At 43.9% G+C, this 21,795-nt stretch overlaps 1 protein-coding gene across 1 annotated transcript in view; it reads right to left on the bottom strand.

Moving 5' to 3' along the window:
• The window catches only part of zswim5 (zinc finger, SWIM-type containing 5), a 95,136-nt gene that overhangs the window by 9,970 nt on the left and 63,371 nt on the right, over window positions 1–21,795 (bottom strand). Inside the window, exons 2-10 of the mRNA XM_080726202.1 lie at window positions 19,207–19,394; window positions 18,343–18,511; window positions 15,658–15,806; window positions 14,938–15,088; window positions 11,358–11,540; window positions 8,243–8,419; window positions 6,029–6,175; window positions 4,758–4,895; window positions 442–593 (exon numbers count right to left, since the gene is read on the bottom strand). Coding sequence (XP_080582328.1) covers window positions 442–593; window positions 4,758–4,895; window positions 6,029–6,175; window positions 8,243–8,419; window positions 11,358–11,540; window positions 14,938–15,088; window positions 15,658–15,806; window positions 18,343–18,511; window positions 19,207–19,394 — 1,454 coding nt within the window. The remainder of the gene's footprint in view (window positions 1–441; window positions 594–4,757; window positions 4,896–6,028; window positions 6,176–8,242; window positions 8,420–11,357; window positions 11,541–14,937; window positions 15,089–15,657; window positions 15,807–18,342; window positions 18,512–19,206; window positions 19,395–21,795) is intronic.

The raw sequence follows: 21,795 nt of genomic DNA, 5'->3' as shown, positions 1-21,795 counted from the left end.
TGTAACCATTATTTTATGCTTTAGCTATTGAAAAACAGCAGATCTCCAAGCTCGCAGCGTGCACTGCGAGTGCCACGCTGCAAGCTCGAAATCTGCTATTTTAGAGAATTTGTGCAAGTCTTTGAATATTTTGATCCAATTCTATAAATGTCTTATAAATCCTTCTTCTAAATCAGTGGTTCTCAAACTTTTTCATGTCAAGGACCCCCAAAATGTATTTGGCCGCAAACCCCCCCATCTCAAAATATGCAGTTCCAGGGAACCTCAGGAGCAAAACTTGAGTTACAAATGTTCGCTTAAAAAAATACATATATTCAAAGATTTTTCAAAAATAGTATATCTACAAGCTCGCAGCGCGGCACCGATCTGCTATTTTTCAATAGTTAAAGTATAAAGTAATTCCGGGTCTTAATGGGTTCAAATTTAAATGAGGAAAGTCACCTTATCCTGAGCGTAGAGGCCCTCGGGCATCATCCTCTGTTGGCCCATGCCCATCAGGGCCACCTCCAGCGCCAGGGCCAGGTAGGACTCCCCTCCGTCCGTGCTGCCCCACACCGGGACATGGTGGTAGGAGGGAGGCCTGGGGTCTCCTTCTGACAGAGAGGACAACCACCGTTAATGTAGGAACATACACCTGTGTTGTTGGCAAAAAAAGCTGGGAACTACTTTCTTGTAGCTGGGAACTACTTTCTTGCAGACCTTGTAGTGAATTATTAGTGAAATAGAACTGTTTTAATTGGTAGGCTACATGTCTATGGTTTTCCATGTTGCCATATTGTAACCATTTTAGAAAAGCAATAAGCCACGCGAGGCACACCTCTCAGCTGTTATAAAATACCAGGTAACCACACGCCTCTTTGTGGCTTATTGCTTCAGTAAACCAGAGATGGCATCTCTTTCTTTATTTTAATTTTTTGTCTTGGCAGAGGAGTCAGGGAGGGAAGGAAGGAAGGAAGGAAGGAAGGAAGGAAGGAAGGAAGGAGGGAAGGAAGGTGGGAAGGAACTTGGGAAGGAAGGAACAAACAAAAGAAGAAAATAAAAAGAAAGGAATAATAAAAAAAGAAAGCGGTTGGGGAAACAAAAGCGGGGAACAAAAAAAAAGAAAGGGGGATAAAGAGGATTAGTTGGGATGTGTTTGGTTCTCCGTGAGGAGGATTAATTCCGCTTCAATCATTTATTCGTTTGAGCTCCGCTGGCCCCACAGGTGAACGCTGCCAACGCTGCAGAAAGACACCACATCGCTAAACGCCTTGGAACACAATAGCCGCTGTAACGCTTTTCTTTTCCACAATGTCTGTTGTATTTGAGTTTATTCTCCCAATGCAGTCGTTAGGCCAATTCCCAATGTTCCCCCCCACACACAGGTAATCCCTGTCGCTGCCAACCCTACAGTTGAACATGTAGAAGACGTGTCCACCTCCAATTAATGTACACCAGGGGTCTTCAATGTTTTCAGGCCAAGGACCCCTTAGTTGTGAGAGAGATGAAGCAGGGACCCCCACAACCTGTTCATAGATTCCATATAGTTTCATCGTTTGACAGCACAATCATCAGTGTATTTTGGATGTCAATTTGTGTTTTCAGATATTTAACCACTTGAACCGTCATTACCTAATAAACTTCACCTTTTACTCCGTACTTAGTCTGCTTTTTTTCCCCTACACCAAACCTCTTTGCCGAAAATAGCCGATCTATAGATAGATCTGCTATTTTTGGCTACAGTCCTCAGAATATGGACACTAGGGTTCAAGGTGTTCATAAAAAAGGGATTGGAAAATTTGGAGGACCCCCTGTAGTAACTCTGAGGTCCCCTAGGGGTCCCGGACCCCCTGTTGAAGAGCCCTGATGTACACTTCTCAGCTAACGGTTGGGACTTTCATCGGGAGGGTGTAGTAGCGCGCGTGGAAAAGAAAGCGCCCTACCCTCCCTGCTGCGTGGCTCGTGCCCTCCCTCTGCATCCCACCAGCGAACACGGGTAATTGTGTTCGCTGGAACGCCGCGGCCTGGCATGATGCCCCGCAGATTATTTGAACCCCTGGTCTCCCCCCCCCCCACCACCACATCCCACACCCCCCGGAGGTGGGTTTGAGCTTTCAATGGGGGTAAATTTACTCGAATCAAATTTTTGTCTTAGGAATGTGACAAAAACCCAAAAATATTATTGAACTCTAGTCTCCATGGCGTGAGTAATCAATAGAAAAAAAAAACATTTTGGGGGTGAACTACTAATTTAAGCGAATCTGACAATAACCCTTAAAATCTGGTGTTATTGCGGCATGGCTGCCTGTGTACAGCAGAGCAGAGCAGTGTGGCATAAACTGTATGCAACATGGTGATAACAAATCCAAGATGGCCACCTTGATGATGTCTTATTACTAATATTAATGCTGAGAACAGAGTCCACAAGAGTCTCTCTCTCGCCTTTCTCTCAGCTGTGTCCAGCTGCGTGCGTGCGTGCATGCGTGCGTGTATGGGGAGAGTGTCTATAGAATAGCTAAGCGCTCTGTTCTATCTGTCGCTGCCCAATAGGTAGTTTGGAGAAACTCGAATCCACGTTATTTTCCATCGGAGCTTAAGCCCCGCCCTCAGTGACAGATGTTCCCAGCTGCCTCACAGGGGGGCCCCAGTAAAATCCTCAGTGTTTATTTATCCATTCGTAAGAGTAAACAAATGGAACCAAGTGGACCCTTAAGGGTCCATTTTGTATACAACTCAGAGTTAAACAAACACCAACGATTTTACTGTGTACCATCCATCCCATCCTCTATTCCCCAAACAACACAGGAGGACAATCATTTAGCTCTCTCTCTCTCTCTGTGTGTCATTGTGTCTGCCTCTCTCTCTCTCTCTCTCTCACCCATCGTATACACAAACCAATGAGTGTGCCAGTGGTCAGCATTGTTTGGGGCTTACAATGGTTCCCTGTAGCCTGCAAACAATAGGCAGACCCCTGCCCCTTTTTTTCTGCTGTGTTCTGATGCAAAAAAGGCCCTGGGCTGGGTTTCCATTGGAAAATGGTGATGGATTGTATATGTGTAACGCACGCACGCACGCACGCACGCACGCACGCACGCACGCACGCACGCACGCACGCACGCACGCACGCACACACAGGGTGTGTATGTCATTTGTTATACTCTCTCCCTCCCTTTTTCTCATTCTCTAAAGCGTACACCCACACCCACACACACACACACACACACACACACACACACACACACACACACACACACACACACACACACACACACTCCCCAGTGTGGTGTAAATGACCAGGCCCCATCCATTCATGCTGTGGTAGTTTATGGCTGTCTGCAGCACAATGGCACTGAGGTTCCTGGATTTAATAACATGGAGCCTGTTGTCTGTTGAGTCACTTCTGGGTCCGGGGCCATCTGATGTCCCCGGTCACCTCTGGTGCTACGACTAGCCGTTAGCTTCCTGGAAAACGTCGCAGGGCTCGTGAACCCGAGACACAAGGCTCTCTCTCTCTGGTGGAGATGTGCAACGAGGGGGACGCTGTTTAAGACCTTAACACAATTAGTGCCTCTTAATCTGAAGGTTGCTTGGTGCCTCGGTGCCACGCAGTTTCCTCCATAGGCCGCCGCTATTATTTTGAAGGGCTGGAAGGGGGTTGTTTTTGTTTTTTTGGATTATCACTTGACGGCAACGATTACGTCATCTAGTCACATGACACTGTGGGACAAGAAGAGGAAGATGGCTGCGCCCTGCCTTGTGCCTTGTTTACATTTAGATCTGCTGCAAAATGTCTCAAAATGGCTATTTTGTTTAAATGACGTTTCTTTATGGGCCTCTCCATTGACTTAACATTGAGGAGCTTCACTTTGCGTGCACGCCCAACGTGCGTTGTAAACAAATCGCCGACATTACCGATGCGTGCGGGACCGGAGCGACATTAAGTAAGTAATAATATCTTTACTGTATATACAGTAAGATTCACAGTCCTCACCGTCAACGGCGCCATGGTATTAACCCTTTCAATGACGGTGAGCGCCGTCTACAGCAGCAGAACAGTTAACATAACGCAATAAGCATTCGATCCAGGAAACGTCTGATCATTTGATGACTGTGTTCCTCTCTCTGGAGAGGAATGTGACAAAAACCAAAAAATCTCCATGAGTCCAAGGATTCATGGGGTGTGTAATAATACGTTAAAAATTGCCTTTCAACCACGATTATATGCGTTTTGTGAAAATAAGGTCCCATTTACGTTAAAATTGATGATAAAGTTGCGGGGGGCGTGGCCAACTAAACTAATACCAGCCGGCTGTGTTCTTCTTCGTGTGCTATTTCGGGAGGCTCCGACCACATTCTCCCATGTATCTCTGCGGTTGCACGTGACTGTTGGCAGCCAATAGCATCCTCTGGTGCCTTTACAATCTATGATGGCGACACCCATGCCAAGGACCCATATTGTGTCATTTGCGCTGCATAGAAACCAATGGCTTTGCTTTGTCCATATCTTTTATACAGTCTATGATTACTACCAAAGATGAGCCAAAAATAAATAAACGGAATTGAATCTCTGTTATGAAACTTTTGAAGTTTACAAGAATCCAAACAGTTTTGCTCTGTGACGTTGAACTGATGACCACAACTCATTGTGAATCACGCTGGTTATATTTATATCTACATTATTGTACACAGTACAAAGTCACATTGCAATCGTTAAATAAAATACACAGCCAAAGCGCTGCATTATCACTACTACTACCACTATGACGCTAATGTCTCACCTCCAGTGTCCATGGTGCTGTCGTCGTCGATGCGACACGTCTCGGTGAGCGTGGCGAACAGGCAGCCGATGGGGTCCAGAGGGTGACCCACCCAGCCCTCCAGGTTGGTGGTGGACGTCACTCCCCTCTGGAGCAACTCTGGAGAGAGAGAGACACACGTAAGCTCGCTTTGAAGCACTAAAATGTTAACTTGACAACAGCTCAAAGCTGCCTGCTTTGAACTGTAGTCTGGGAAGTTGCATGCGTGTCTCTCAAGTCTGATGCAAACAGCAGTCACAGAGAGAGAAGGTTTGTGGAAAGGTGTGTGTGTGTGTGTGTGTGTGTGTGTGTGTGTGTGTGTGTGTGTGTGTGCGTGCGTGCGTGCGTGCGTGCGTGCGTGCGTGCGTGCGTCCGTGTGTGTGTAGGCTGTCACAATTATTACATAATCACAATTATTTTGTCATAATCGTCACAATCGTTATCATGTTGAAAAATATATTTCACAACATTTTCAAAAATAGTGGAAATGGCACATCTATAAGCTCACAACTCGTCGCATTGTGAACTTGTATATCGGCTATTTCCACTATCAATGTTCTTTTTTAAGTATAAAGTTGTCAAATATGTCATTTCTTTGTATATTTAGGTTGTGTCATATCCAACGTATGTGAAACTTCAAAGCCTACAAGCCAAACAGAAATGCAATTGTCAGCGACAAAAACACAATTAAATCGTTAATCGCTATTATTTGAGTGACAATTAATCGTCATGTAAAACGTAATAATTGTGACACCCCAGTGTGTGTGTGTGTGTGTGTGTGTGTGTGCGTGCGTGCGTGCGTGCGTGCGTGCGTGTGTGTGTAGGCTGTCACAATTATTACATAATCACAATTATTTTGTCATAATCGTCACAATCGTTATCATGTTGAAAAATATATTTCACAACATTTTCAAAAATAGTGGAAATGGCACATCTATAAGCTCACAACTCGTCGCATTGTGAACTTGTATATCGGCTATTTCCACTATCAATGTTCTTTTTTAAGTATAAAGTTGTCAAATATGTCATTTCTTTGTATATTTAGGTTGTGTCATATCCAACGTATGTGAAACTTCAAAGCCTACAAGCCAAACAGAAATGCAATTGTCAGCGACAAAAACACAATTAAATCGTTAATCGCTATTATTTGAGTGACAATTAATCGTCATGTAAAACGTAATAATTGTGACACCCCAGTGTGTGTGTGTGTGTGTGTGTGTGTGTGTGTGTGCGTGCGTGCGTGAGTGCGTTACCTTTCTTCTGGTGTTTGTAGATGTCCATCTGCCGCTGCTGCTGGAGACGCAGTGTGTTGATGATGGCCACGGCCAGCCGCAGGGCTTCCCTGGGGTAACCATGGGATCGCAGGGCGTCCACCCGAGCGCACGCCGTTGGGACGTGGTCTGTACGCAGCCAGGGAGGAGAGACAGACAGACAGACAGACAGACAGACAGGGAGGGACAGGCTTAGGACTGCAATACAAGACAACAGTTCCCAAGAGCAGTGGTTCTCAACCTTTTCAGGCCGCGAACCCCAAACTAATCATATTTGAACTGGGGACCCCCCCCCCCCCCCCCCCACCATGACCCCCCCCACCATGAAGAGAACTAATAGTTGAGGCATTACATTTTGTCTAGCACGGTTCTATTGTGAACATAGCAGATCTACATGCTCACAACGCCTCTCAAAACTGCCTCTAATATTTGTATTTGTCCTTAAATTGTCACTTTAGAAATGTGCATATCCCCTCTATACACTTAACACTTATGTTGCAATGATTTTTTCTCTTCAATGTCTCACGTTGCCATGGTTACCATAGACTTCCATGTAATTGTGCAAGTGTGTAAAAAGTGCACGCCCATGCCTAGATGATGCACCACGTGTGTAGATGCTGTTCACAGCTTTCAAACAAAAAAATCCGCTTGGAAATCCGTTCAGGCATTCATGATTTATCAGCCATTATGTTTTCTTCAGATGTAAACGGCTGCCATGTTTGAAAGAATGGGTTGGTATGGGGGTTAAACATGCAATTTCGCGATCGCGATCATGCCCAATACATTTCTGGAGGTCCAAAATTTTTTTTTTTTTTTTTAAATTTGAAAACATTTTTTTTTTTTTTTTTTCAAAAACAGCCCAAACTCGGGAAACTCGGGGTTGGCACAGCACTAGTACCAATACAAACTCGGGAAACTCGGGGTTGGCACCATATGTGTTAAAACGTTATGTTGGTTTGTTTACTGTTGAGAGAGAAAACAATGTTTCACATTAAGTTAATCATCTGGGGGCCCCCCCAAAATTATTTGGACCCACAGGTTGAGAACCACTGCCCAAGAGCACGTTCCCTCACACATTCGCACCCTTAGAATCTTGAGCTTTGACACACACAGACACACACACCTGCACGCGCGCATGTATACACACAGTCACACATGGCGTGCCAGTCTCAGCAGAAAGCCAGTGGGTGTCTGATAGCTGGCTTAAGTTGCAGAATCTGACAGATCTTAGCTGGAAGCTGCTTTACTGCAGACACTGGCCTCAATATCAGCGGAATTAGAGTCACAGTGTGCGTGTGTGTGTGTGTGTGTGTGTGTGTGTGTGTGTGTGTGTGTGTGTGTGTGTGTGTGTGTGTGTGTGTGTGTGTGTGTGTCTAGTGTAGCTTGTTCTGCAAAACAGTTACTCTATCCAACTCCACTGCATGTCTGTCACAGAGGATTTGTGTATACAACGTGTGCCTGAACTAAGCCTTGAATTTGATTTCAAACTACAATTCAACCTGGCGTCCATATTTTGGGCATGTCTTGAATGAATACAAAAAAGCAGTTTAAATGTTGAACGTGTGCAGTGGTGTAAAGTAAGTACATTTACTAAAGTACTGTACTTAAGTACACGTTTGAGGCATTTGTACTTTACTTGAGTAATAATGAATTGCATTTTATAGCACTTTTCCAAGTGCTCAAAGCGCTTTAGAATGGTTCATTCATTCATACAACGGGAGGTGAAGCAGCGAACAGTCCACGCCAGCGTCCTCACTTCCCACATTCACACACCAATAAGCTGACACCGACCGACTCATTGGAGGCAACGTGGGGTTCAGTGTCTTGCCCAAGGACACTTCGATCATGTGGATAGGAGGAGCCAGGATTTGAACCGCCGACCCATGTATCATTGGCCAACCCGCTACACCCGCCCCACAAATATTGTAGTGAGCTTGTAGATCAGCTATTTTCAAACGATTTGTATACATTTGAAAACTTGAAATGGGACATTCTGCATAATGAGTACTTTTGCCAATGTGCCAATACTTTTGTAATTTTGAATTAACATTTTGAATTCCAGACCTTTTCTTGCAACCGAGTGTTAATCTACATTGCAGTATTGATACCTTTACTTAAGTAAAACATGTGTGAGTACTTTTTCCACCACTCACTCAGTGTGTGTGCGTGTGTGTGCGTGCGTGCGCTGATGCTCACCTAGCCAGAGCGGTAGCCCCTGGGGGTTGAACAGCAGGCTCTCTCCCTCTCTCTGATAGGAGGGAGACACGTAGTAGTCGCTGCTGATGATTCTCTGCAGGTGGCTGTCCTGCCAGTGCAGGTCGCACGCCTCCATGGCCCGCGTGAACACCGTGCGCCTCGGCCGCGAGAGGGAGTCTGTCGGGGAGGCAGGGAGGGAGGGATGAGACGTGTACAAGCAAGCACTGTCAAAAACATCGCCCGTCAACAGGTAGGAGCTCTGTGTGAAAAACTTGCACGTAAGCTTGGTTGGTTGTAATTCTCGAAAAACGCTTCACCATTCAACTCCATCTTGTATTTATGCCAGTGGTTCTGAAACCTTTTTAGGCTGTGACCCACAAAATAAACATATTTGAGCTGGGGACCCCCAACCCTGACAGGCACTTGTAGGTATTACATTTAATGTGACTCGGTTCCACAGATAGATATTGTGAAAATAGCAGATCTACATGCTCACATGCTCACAGTTTGGCAAGTTTGGTATTAAAACGGTCTTGAAAGTCCTTACATTGTCACTTTATAAATGTGCAGATACCCTGTATACACTTATACTGTGTGTTGGTTTCTTTACCATTGAGTGAGAAGAAAGAAAATGACATTAAGCCAATCATCTGGGGACCCCACAAAATAATTTGGGGACCCCACTTGGGGTCCCAACCCCAAGTTTGAGAACCACTGATCTATGCAATTGTTTTTAACATACACATTTTCTGTTGTGGTTTTATTTCATTGTTTTTAACATACACATTTTCTGTTGTGGTTTTATTTCGTCGTTTCTGTGTTTTATATCTGTATAGTTGATATTTGTGTGTGGAATCTCGACAGCGCTGCAAATGAGGGTTAACCTGAAGGTTTCAATCAATCTCCCACGTATCAGTCTTCATTAATGCTCACTATTAGGATGGTAACATTACTGTGTCTCACTCAGAGGCGGGCTGTGGAAAACTACAAACAAATGGTACCTGATGATGATGACATCATCGCCGCCAGGGATTTCAAGCTAATGGAAACTACAGACTTTCCCTTCCTGGAACATCTAAAAGCAGAGACACTGAAATGGTAGAAATCCCTGCTGATAATGTCATCAGCAGATACATTGTTGAGCTATCCACGGTGCGCCCCCTCTGGGTCTTTTGGCATGTTGCACTCTCCCATCTATCTATAAAGAATTACATTGCGGGTGAATGAATGCCTGCATCATCATTAAAGGACAACGTTGTTTTTTTTACAACAAGGGTTCATATTTTAGATAGTCATTAGAGAAAAGAAAAGATGAGTGTTAAAATGTTTTCATTTACTTCTTTCTATTGTTTTAGTGATTTTAACGATTTTGATTTGCATGTAAGTGGCTAAATATGTGTTTTTTTAGACACAATAAGTCCATTCCCAAGATGCACCGCAATCTTTCATGGGCAGATGTGACTTATGGGGGCTGGGGTAAATGGTAACAAATAAACTGTGTGTCTAAAAAGACATATTTAGCCACTTGTACGCATGCCCCCACCCACTGAAATCAAAATACTAAAATCGCTAAAACAATAGAAAGCAGTAAATGAAAACACTCATCACACTCTTCTTTTCTTTTCTCCAATTACGATCTAAAATATGAACCCCTCACAGTGTGTCACACTGCGATGGGCTGTGAGAGCTTGTAGATCTGCTCTTTTTGTCCCAATGTTAGCCCCTAGTAGTGCTAGCGCGCGCTAGCACTACTAGGAGAGATCAGCATTGTTTTTTATTTATTCACAAAGTTTTAATTAGGATTTCACCCTGTTATTTAAACTCTCTTTTGCAGTGGAAAACTAGTGCCTATCAAATGCACTCTCAGGAATGTTTGATGCTTGACATTCCGTGTGTCTCCACTGAGTTTGGAAAATCTGCTTTCAAGTGTCGTGCTCCGCATACCTGGAGCACAGGGTTTGCTTAAGTACCGCTCTCGTGTTCCCCTGGAGGTCACTTTCCGTCGCATACATCAACTTTGGTCGGTCTAAATTGCACCCGTGTTAAACTGATGTTGATAGATCGTGTGATGTGATTTTCTTTTATTTATCTCAAAATTCTCATTATACTGTTTGTGCTTTTCTCAGACTTGTAATCACCGCTGGGAAATAAAGGTCTCCGTCAGTACGTGTTGTCAGAGAATTAACCCATTAAGACCCTGGAAATATGTCATACTTTAGCCATTGGAAAATAGCTATTTTTGAAAAAATATATATATATATTTTTTTCAAAGCAAACTTTTGTAACTCAAATCTCTGCTTCTGGGAGGGGGGGGGGGGGGGGGGGGTACCTGGAACAACATATTTTGAGATGGGGGTCCGCATGTAATTTTGGGGGTCCTTGACATGACAAGGTTTGAGAACTACTGATTGAGAAGAAGGATTTAGAAGACATTTATCGAATCGGGTCAAAATATTCAAAGACTTGCACAAATGTTCACCATTTTTCAAAAATAGCAGATCTACAAGCTTGCAGCGCGGCACCGAGCTTGTATATCTGCTATTTTTCAATAGTTAAAGTATGAAATAATTCCAAGTCTTATTGTGTTAAATCAGGAGTCTTCAACAGGGGGTCCGGGAACCCTAGGGGGTCCTCTGAGTCACTACAGGGGGTCCTCCAAATCTTTGAGTGATAGATTATTTTTTCTCCTTTTTTATATTAACCACTTGAACCCTAGCGCCCATATTCTGAGAACTTTAGCCAAAAATAGACGATCTACAAGCTCACAACGCCTCGTGCTGCGAGATGTTGTGAGCTTGTAGATCGTCTATTTTCGGCAAAGAGCGTAGAGGGGAAAAAGAGCAGGCTAAGTACAGTGAAAGGTCAAGTTTATTAAGTATTGACGGTTCGAGTGGTTAAATATCTGAAAACACAAATTGACATGAATCCAAAATACACTGATGATTGTGCTGTCAAACAATTAAACTATATGGAATCTATGAGCAGGTTGTGGGGGTCCCTGCTTCATCTCTCTCTCAACTAAGGGGTCCTTGGCCTGAAAACGTTGAAGACCCCTGTGTTAAATAAAGGTTGAAATTAAATGAGTGTGTGTGTGTGTGTGTGCGTCTGCACTGACCCTGTCCCAGGTTGCTCTGCGGCAGTGCATTGGTAATGTTTATGTTGGGCAGCTCGCTGCCGTAGTTCCCGTCCTCCAGCGGACACACGTCCATGTCCCCCCACTTCTTCAGCTGCTTCAGCCAGCCGCTCTTCTCCTCGCTCTTACAGTGGGGGTTGAGCACCACGCACACCCACAATGCACCTGGGGGGGAGAGGTAAGGAGTCAGAGGTCAGGACATACAGACCAATCTCAGAAATAAAATAAAAGAGAAATATTTTGTAAAAAAAAAAAGCATTGCAGATGCCATAGCACCCCAAATCAAGACTGACTTCGGAAACTTCCCACTGGACTTCAAGCAACTCTTAGACTTCAGAAGGTTGACATTTCTCTAATACAAATCCTTGTCTTGAGTGATCTCGTTTAATATTGTAACATTTTGAAATATGGACTTTTGATATTCATGAGCTGTATGCCATAAAAATTCAATTAATTTTCTGAACAAAAAAAGATTTGGAATAATTCAATGAATGTGCAATGTATCTAGAATTATAGTAAAGTTTCAAGAAATATGAAAGTTTCAAGAATATTTACCTTTAAAGAATATCATAATTTTCTGAGATTGATCTGTATGTACAGGAGCTTTTGCAGTATTGTTGACATTATGGTCACCGTGCTCTGAATCTGACGGTGCAGCAACGATACACTGTACATAATGTAACCGAAAGCCCTTTTTCCCCCCAATGGTAAACAAATTAGAAACCCCACGGACAGACTGACGTCTTTATTTTTGGAACACAGTAGCATTCATTTATGAAAATAAAAGTAATATATTTCTGCACAATAGCGACAATATCACACATTTTAAGAACAGTAAATACTGTTACTTAAAGGAACAGGTCACCTCTGGGACAACCAGATCTTATTTTATTGTTGTGTGGGACACGATCAACACAATCCTGAGTTATTTTTTGTGCTCAATCTGTGTTTTTAGATATGTTAGTATTTCAGCATGCTACAACTGGTCATATGATGCATTTTGCATCATATGACCAGTTGTAGCATGCTGAAATCGGCTGAAATACTAAAATATCTAAAAACACAGATTGAACACAAAAAATAACTCAGGATTGTGTTGATCGTGTCCCACACAACAATAAAATAAGATCTGGTTGTCCCAGAGGTGACCTGGTCCTTTAAGACATAGTTTGCCCCATAACGTGTGAACCACTGGATATTGACAAACACGGCGCTAAGAACTGGAGACAAATGGTCTCGATCTTATAAAAAACGTAATCATGAGCCATGGTTATCTAGATCACAAGCACGCAATGCAGGTAATACGTCCATAAATGACACTAATATCCTTTTATACCTTCACAGGCAGGGCAATAATGCTATTTTTATGACGCCACTTACTTACATTTACCCCGGCCCGTCCATGCACTTATACCCGCGTCTAAAAGAGAGATGCCTGCAACTCCACGAAAGATGAGTAGCCAATTAAACTCAGCGGGATCTGCTTCCATCGGTCTCTTTGCATTCATGCCTTTGTCCGTCCGTCTGTCTTTAGCTCTCTCTCCCTCTCCCTCCCCCTCCCACCCTCTCAGGAAGCATGCTACTCAGTGCCCATCGACCCTCTAAATGCTGAGATCGATCGGAGAGAAGTTGAGCAGCCTTATTGATCCAGGGTCTTAACTGCATACAGGGAGAGTGGCGGCCACAGCAGAACTGGCTGCTGCAGGGTGACTGGGGCTCGATGGCTAATTGCCAATCTACCTGAGCAGGTAGGAGATGATGAGCGTTCTCGTCTGACCTACTAATTGATTGAGCGCTTATTTCATCAGTCTAACTAGAGGCTGGCTCAGCCTGGCTGACTGTTGAGCATCTGACCAACTCACAGCCTGTGATTGGTTACTTAGCCACATGGACCCTTCACGGCCTCAATTCTGGGCATGTCATAATACGCAAGCATTCGGGAAAGAAATTGCAGATCTACAAGGTGTGTAGAGGGAAGGAGCCCTGGTAAACTGAAGTAAAACCGAGCACAAAAAGAAAGGACACTTGACTTCGGTCCATTATCTCCCCTTTAATAATACCAATTTGGATTGTGTTTTATATAATTTTTATCGTTGATTTGTCACCTTTACAACGAGGTACAGCTTGTAAGCATCAGGGCATTCAGGGCATGAGCTACACTGCCAAACATGTGGGACTGTGGGTAGCGCAGACCAAAAGTTTGCCAAAATGGCTTGCAATACTGTTCTGTTGGCATTTACTCTTGTTTTGGGCTTCCCTGACACCGAGCTTTAAATTAACAAAGTGTAAAAATGGCCAATATGTGTTGTTTTTTCTTTTCCTTATTACTGTGGGAGAGCGCAATCATTCAATGCACTTAGAACAACGGACTAACTCGCTAGCTTTCGCCATGGACTGAAGACTCACCTTTTCAGACTCCACCTAAACCCTTAGCACTACTGAAACACTCAATGACCATACATGATGCTAGTTAGCATTTGTTTTTAGGTTTTTAGAACCTTTTCTTGACTGATTATTTAGTTTTCTAGATAGATATCCATTTGCATTTGTTATATTGCTGTTGATGTATTGACATTATCTTGTTTATTATTGTGATGTTTTATCTGCTTATTGTAAGTCACTTTGGATTAAAAGCGTCTGCTAAATGCCTAAACTGTAAACTGTATGCACCAAGTAACAAAGGTGAACACCAAAAGAACAGTATTGCAGGCCTGCTAGGCCATTTTGACCATTTTTGGAGGGGCGCTACCCACACGTTTGGCTGTGTTGCTCATTCCACGAATGCCCGATGCTTACTAACTGTACCTCGTTGTAAAGGTGACAAATCAACAATAAAAATGATATAAAACACAATACAAATTGGTATTATTAAAGGGGAGATATAATGGACCGAAGTCAAGTTTCCTTTCTTTTTGTGCTTAGTTTTATATAGGGTTTGAGTGCAAAACTAAATGCAATACATCTTGACAGGCCTTTTTTCAGATAAATCAGAATCTCTTGTTCACAGTTCATATCTATACAACCAATGTGTTTACGATTAAATTGTTTACTAGAGCACAAAATTGTTTACAAGGCCACAAAATGGTTTACAAGAGCACACGCAGTTCTTCACAGATCCATCCTCTTAACTGTGCTCTCAAAAGCGAACCAGCTCAGATTGATGCATTTAACTTTAAAGTGTACAACAAGAGTGGCCCTGGGAACACCACCACCACAGTTGGGGTTGGGACCCAGACATCGAGGAACCGTAATTGGTTCCATCACACCGTCAGAGCTGGTATGTGGACTACACATCCGCTATACAGTTAACAATACCGGTGGTGCTCAAAGCACTTCTAATTTTAAGGACCACCAAAACTCTGAGTGTACAAATGGACCCGTAAGGACCCATTTGTGGTTAGATTTGTACACTCTCATACTTAAGAGACTTGTAAGGATCCATCCCTCAAGTAACCCAAAGGGACAATATTACGGTATGTATGCAATACTGTATGTGTGATTGAATTTGCGTTTATAAAAAATTATAAAGTGAGTCGCACATTCCGTGCGAAGCAGTGCTTACCCAGCTCGTCCCATAGCTGCCGGCACTTATCAGTCATGCCTGTGCCCTGCTGTCTCCACAGTGACAGGCGGGGGTCGGCCATGAACTGCTCTGTGATCAGCGTCAACATTCGGGCACCGTTGGAGTCCCTCATTCGCAGCATTTCCCGCACCTGGAGAGAGAGAGCGAGAGCGAGAGAGAGAGAGAGAGAGAGAGAGAGAGAGAGAGAGAGAGAGAGAGAGAGAGATACCCGGTGAATTGGAGGTGTTAAGACATAGTAGTACCGACAGCTTTCTCTGTCTTGACAATCATCTATTAAATAAACTTAACTTGATAAACATAGAAATGTGCTTCAATTCACTGTGGGCTCAGGTAGATTCAATCATGGGATTTTGCATCACCAATTCATATGAAGCCAGACAAAAAACAGCCACCACAAAAACAGGAAGGTTGTGTCTTATTTTAGTCTATACTAAAACTCTGTGTTTTCACACCATTTAATTTGCAAACGTAGCTGATCTACAAGCCCACAACATGCCGTAATGCAGTGCCTTGTGAGCTTGTAGATGTTGCCTCAGCCCTCCCCAGGTTGGCAGAGGGAGTGTTGCACCCAGGATTACATTAGACAATTGACACCGGGTGTCAATAAGATTTTGAGAAAGAAAAAAAAAAGAAAAACAATTAGGATTTTGTCATGTACTGGATGTATTGAGAACAGTGAGGAAGGATGATGTGGGCTACCTTAGCGAACATGGAGTTCAGTTGCTTCCCAGAGCCGTAGTATCCGCCCTGCGAGAGGAACTGTTTGACCTGCTCCCGGACTTGGTCTTCGTCCAGGTGCCAGCAGTTGTCATCGTCTATGCTGGCGCCTGCCGTGGGGTCTGGGGCACCTGGGAACACACACACACAGATGTGTTGTTGAGGAGAGACACACACACAATGGTAATCCATCCGAAGGGAAAAGACACACACACAGACACAGAGATCACCACGGCGGGTTGCAATGGCAACCCATTGGAATGCGATATTCCTGGTAAATTCTCCAAGGGACATTACGCTTAGGAATTCTGGAAATATGTATAATTTCAATATAAAATCAGACCTATTCATTGTGAACTTTTTTGAGGGGGAAAATAGGGTTATTTTTCCTGCCAACTCCCCATAAAGTCCAAGAAAATTCCAATGGAAAGTTTCCACCTTGGATATTCCCTACACTATTTGCGACACATCAAGTGACACACACACACACACACACACACACACACACACACACACACACACACACACACACACACACACACACACACACACACACACACACACACACACACACACACACACACACACACACACACACACACACACACACACACACACACAGCTATTTATAGGAATGAAAACAGAAAACATGAGTACAATTCCAAAAAACGTAAGATCAACATCCTCGCGTCCACATCAAAGCCCAAGGAGGAGTTGTGTGTGTATTCGTTCACTCAGTCACCCAAATCCTTCCTGCACGCCGCTGCAGCAAACACTTCCAGGGGAAATAAACAGTCGGGGGCCCAGGCCCCACGGAGAACATGAGGTTACAACACAGACAGCCTCGCCCTCAAAAGCTTCTTCAAATCAAGACCCTTGGCCTCAGTCCATGCCAGACTCAACTTCCTTTGCTCCGTCCTAAATTTAGCTCATGTCTTCCCCTCCCCCACAAAAAGACTGCCGCCTAGCCTCAGCCATACCATACAGTGGTAGCTCTCAAACTGCAAAAAAGTATGCCAAGGATGAACAACTCGTGTTTTTCGACCAGACAAAGATATTCTTCAGGAGACAAAGGCGTCCTGAGGTATAAGTTAAATCCCTGAAGAAGTACTTTGCCTGGTCGAAACGTCGGTTGTTTATCGTTAAAATACTTTTTGCATCGTGGCTACGGGCAGTGCTGCGCCTTTTTTCATTTATGCTAGTGTTTCTCAAACTTTTAAATATCAAGGTCTCCCCTTAACTCTGACAGTGTACAAAAGGAACCAAATTGGTTCCTTTTCTACACTGTCAGAGTTAGACTTGTAAGGCTCAACTTAGACCCCCCTAAAGGAAGCCACAGAGTCCCTGTACTCCACTTTGGGAAAACACTGATTTATACTGTAAATCTTGCATACAGGAAACCTATGGGGAAGACTCCATTTGTATAAACTTCTCCTGTTCGACACCATTTGTGTGTGTGTGTGTGTGTGTGTGTGTGTGTGTGTGTGTGTGTGTGTGTGTGTGTGTGTGTGTGTGTGTGTGTGTGTGTGTGTGTGTGTGCGTGTGCGTGTGCATGTGTGTGCGTGTGTAGGTTAACATGGATGCGCTTGGACAGGGCAAACACTCCTCTGATGTGAGCAGGAAATGACCTGGGGGAAAGCCCCGGTGAAGTGCAGCTGACTGTCTGTCTGGGAAGTAAAACAACAAAACAGCCACATTCCTCCATGTCACCAAACCCCATGAACTTCGACCCCTGTGACCCCTCCTGTCAAACGCAGACAGGAAGTGCAATCGCTGGACTTCCTGGACTGGCTGAGCGAGCTGGTGAGTGTCAACGTTTTCGGGAGGATGAGGCGGGAGTGAGAAACATGTTGACGACGTTCGTTGCCGTCGGGCAGGAACCTTGTATCTCCGTACAAGAGTAATCCCACAAAAGTAGTGAAAATAGCAGATCTGCAAGCTAACAAGCTTGTCGCTTGTACAGCTATTTGCACTAATTCTAAGGATATTCTAGGTTTTTAAAATCATAATAAAAAAAATTAATGGTTTTGGACTTCACACATACTTTCGGTAACCTTTCCATTTCTCCCATCTCCTCCTCCTCCTCATCTTTCCCATCTCCAAATAAATGATTTCATGTCACCTGTTTAACCATGAATTTATGGGGAGGGATGACTTTCAGGTGTGGTTCGACCACGCCTGAGGGCGTCTCCCGTATCGAGATACTGTGCTCTGTTCTCAGAGGACCGCTAGTTACTTTGGGGTGGCTCAGGGGTAGAGAAACCGTCATTAGAACCCGGCAGGTTCCCGAAGGGTTCCCAGTTTGATCCCGGGCTCCCCCAAAGTTAGTGTCGAAATATCCTTGAGCAAGACTCTGAACCCCTTGTTGCTCCCGGTGAGCAGGTTGGTGCCTTGCATGATCCACCATCAGTGTGTGAATGTGAATGGGTGAACGTAATAATGCACAATCTATGTAAAGCGCCTAGTATAAAGGCGCTATACAAACGCACCATTTATTTACCATTTACTTTTGTTTCCAACATCAGAGTAACCCAAGATGAACCCTACACTCTCCTCCTGCTTCACTCTCCCATGTCCCATCTACAGATGCCCTTCCCAACCCTCTGTCCAGCTGGAGACCACCAACATGGCAGCGTAGGTGACAACACATTTTGTCTCTGGTCTTACCGTGGACCTGGTTGATCTGGGAGTTTGAGGAGAGGATCTCGTCGGCCAGTTTCTGGGCGGTGGGCAGCACCTCGGTGTGGTGGGCCGTGATCAGGTACTGCACCAGCTTCTGGAGCTGGTCCCTGTTCATCTGGAACAACGTCTCCGAGATGGGCAGCCTCAGCTTCACCTGTAGCATCAATTATTATTATTATTATTATTACTACTACTACACTATTTTCAAATGGCTGATTGAAGTGGTTAATGTATGTTTTGTAATAATAATCAAAATCCACAAAGTAACTTGAGTTTTCAAATTGTAGTGGAGTAAAAGTACAATATTTGGATACGGGAAGTAAAGTACAAGTGTGTACTTAAGTAGTACTTAATGTACTCAGTTACCACTGATTCTCTGGTCTTTTTTTTTTTATGCCGTTTTGTCTGCCATGTTTCTCAATACGAAAAAAGCTACACTGAATATCATATTTCTGATTCTTAACCACTTTAACCCTGGTGTCCCCATTTTACACATTATAGAAGAAAATGTTTTTATTTCAAACGTAAAAAAAAAAAATATATATATATATATATATATATATATATATATATCATTTTTATTTTATTTTAGCATTTGAAGAGCGTGTGTAGGAGTTTTTTCTACTGCGATGACCGGCCCTTGGGTCTTCTCAAAGCACACCAGTCACTTTGAAGGTGTGCTGCAAAAAGTCTCGCTTGTTTTTCAAATTCCTCCTAATACATATATTTCTTCTTTCTCCAGCCAATGCATACAATAGAGCCCTATCGTATTTGAAACCAGTGGTTACCAACAACAGAAAAAAAAAGTGCGGGCGCCGGGCGGGTGGGTGGGTGGGTTTGGGTACAGACCTGCTCGGGCTTGCGTATGCGGTACAGGGACAGCGCCACCACGTGCGCGCAGTAGAAGATGTCGCGGTTCCCGCAGCCACAGGTGACCGAGGTGATCTTGCAGCGGTCGAAGCTGATGGCCACCTTGTGCGTCACCTCGGGGTCCGAGGACGAGGCGGGCTCCGTCACCGTGCCGCTGAGGTGGAAGCCTGCAGAGGACAAGGAGAAGAGGGGTCTTTAATGACAAAGCAAGAATGTTTCAATGTCGTCACGGTTATACGATGATGAACAACGTTCAGGCTCCCAAGAGCTGGAATGCAATTGTGTAACAACTTTAAACCATTATTGTATGCTTTAACTATTTTGAAAAAAATCGTGACAATTTGAGCAAGTCTTTAGTTTGAATATATTGACCCAGGGACACCCCAGAAGCAAATTTTAAAAGTTACAAATGTCCGTTTTGAAAATACATATATTCATAGACATGCACACATTTTCATGACTTTTCAAAATTTGCAAAGTATAAAATAATTTGAGGTCTTAATGGGTTAAACATTCAAAAAGCCAAAAAATGTGCGACAAAAGGAAACGTGATCTTTCCGTAGTGTGGTTCTCTTGCGACACGCATTTTTAAACAAACTACGTTATTTCATACTTTCAACACGCTATAGTTTGTACACTTCATTTGATGAGCAGTTTCCTTGCAGATAAATGTAAATGTGGATACCAAGAAAGACGAAAGACAAAGGAGAACAAGAGCGTCCATTGTTGTAATACGAGTGTCTATACAAAGACAATGGTCCTTGGATTACACTCACACACACACACACACACCCTAATGAGATGTCTCCAGTGGGGCTTGTGCCATCTGATAGTCCTGTCTACCATGCATACGACTCCACCTCTCTGTATTTCTCTCTTTGTGAGCGCAGGGTTGCTATGGTATGACGCGATGATGCACTTCTACAAGGTGCTCGACGAGCATGTGCCGCACACAATGACCAGGGGGCGTCACAAGGGTAGGAGAGTGGGACTGAGTTACCAGGGCCCAAGGTGGAGGGGCCTTAATTATTTTATACTTTAGCTATTGAAAAAATAGCAGATATACAAGCTCACAGCGCGGCACCGAGTGCCGCGCTGCGAGCTTGTAGATCTGCTATTTTTGAAAAGTCGTGAAAATGTGCGCAAATCTTTGAATATATGTATTTTTTTAAGTGAACATTTGTAACTCAAATTTTGCTTCTGGGGGTGGTCCCTGGAACTCAATATTTTGAGATGGGGGTTCCGTGCCAAATACATACCATTTTGGGGGGTCCTTTACATGAAAAGGTTTGAGCTCCACTGACATAGAAACACAGGTTTTTAAAAAAAAAAACCTCAGAAGGATTTGAAATATTCAAAGATTTTCACGATTTTTCAAAAATAGCAGATCTACAAGCTCGCAGCGCGGCACTCGGTGCCGCGCTGTGAGCTTGTATATCTGCTATTTTTCAATAGTTAACATTCATGGGGGGCCCGCAGTGAATCCTTGTACCCAGGGCCCAGAATTTGGTGTGACGCCCCAGCACATGACGACGTGCACGAGCACACCATGAGAAACTTTGGGCATGAGAACTTTGACCCCTCTCTCTGCATGGCTGACCTTTACTGTCTGGGATCACTCCAGCAGAAAAGATCAACCAGCATGCACACGCACACACGAATACATACACACACACACACACACACACACACACACACACACACACACACACACACACACACACACACACACACACACACACACACACACACACACACACACACACACACACACACCACACACACACACACACACACACACACACACACACACACACACACACACACAGGGAAGACATCTGCTGTCAGTTTCCTTCAATGATCAACAAAGTGAAACTGAGAAAGCTACGAGCTACACCAAGGGTCTTCAACAGGGGGTCCCCTAGGGGATCCTCAAAGTTACTACAGGGGGTCCTCCAAATCCTTTCTCCTTTTTTATATTAACCACTTGAATCCTAGTGTCCCTATTTTCGGCGGAGACGTTTGGCGTAGAGGGGAAAAAAGAGCAGACTAAGTACAGAGTGAAATGTCAATGTTTAAAGTATTGACGGTTCAAGTCGTTAAATACGTATCTGAAAACATGAATCCAAAATACAATGATGATTGTGCTGTCAAACAATGAAACTATATGGAATCTCTCATATCTCTCTCAACTAAGGGGTCCTTGGTCTGAAATGTTGAAGACCCCCTGAGCTACACGATACTCAAGTGACACAAGGTACCAGGAGGAGGCATCTGAAGCGGTCGACTCTGGCGAAAATAGCTGAACGAAGATCCAAAGAAAGAACAGTGTCTGCTTTGCGTTCTGTTGCCGTCCACCGTAACATAAGATATACCTGCTGCATGCACAAACACACCACAAACCAACCGACTTCAGTGTCAATATCTTAATACTACTAAAACCATCCTCCAGAACAGAAAGTGAGGTACGGCAAATGTATCATTTATAACAGCAGCGTCGTCGTGTGACGTCAGCTGAAGTATAAATCATCTTGCGATGGAAAGCAAAGTCACAAGACAAGAGAGGTG

Source organism: Nannobrachium achirus (genome assembly GCF_963921795.1).
Source record: "Nannobrachium achirus genome assembly, chromosome: 5".
NCBI lineage: Eukaryota > Metazoa > Chordata > Actinopteri > Myctophiformes > Myctophidae > Nannobrachium > Nannobrachium achirus.
The sequence above is the reverse complement of the archived record's forward strand: the minus strand, read 5'-3'. Positions and strand labels throughout refer to the sequence as shown.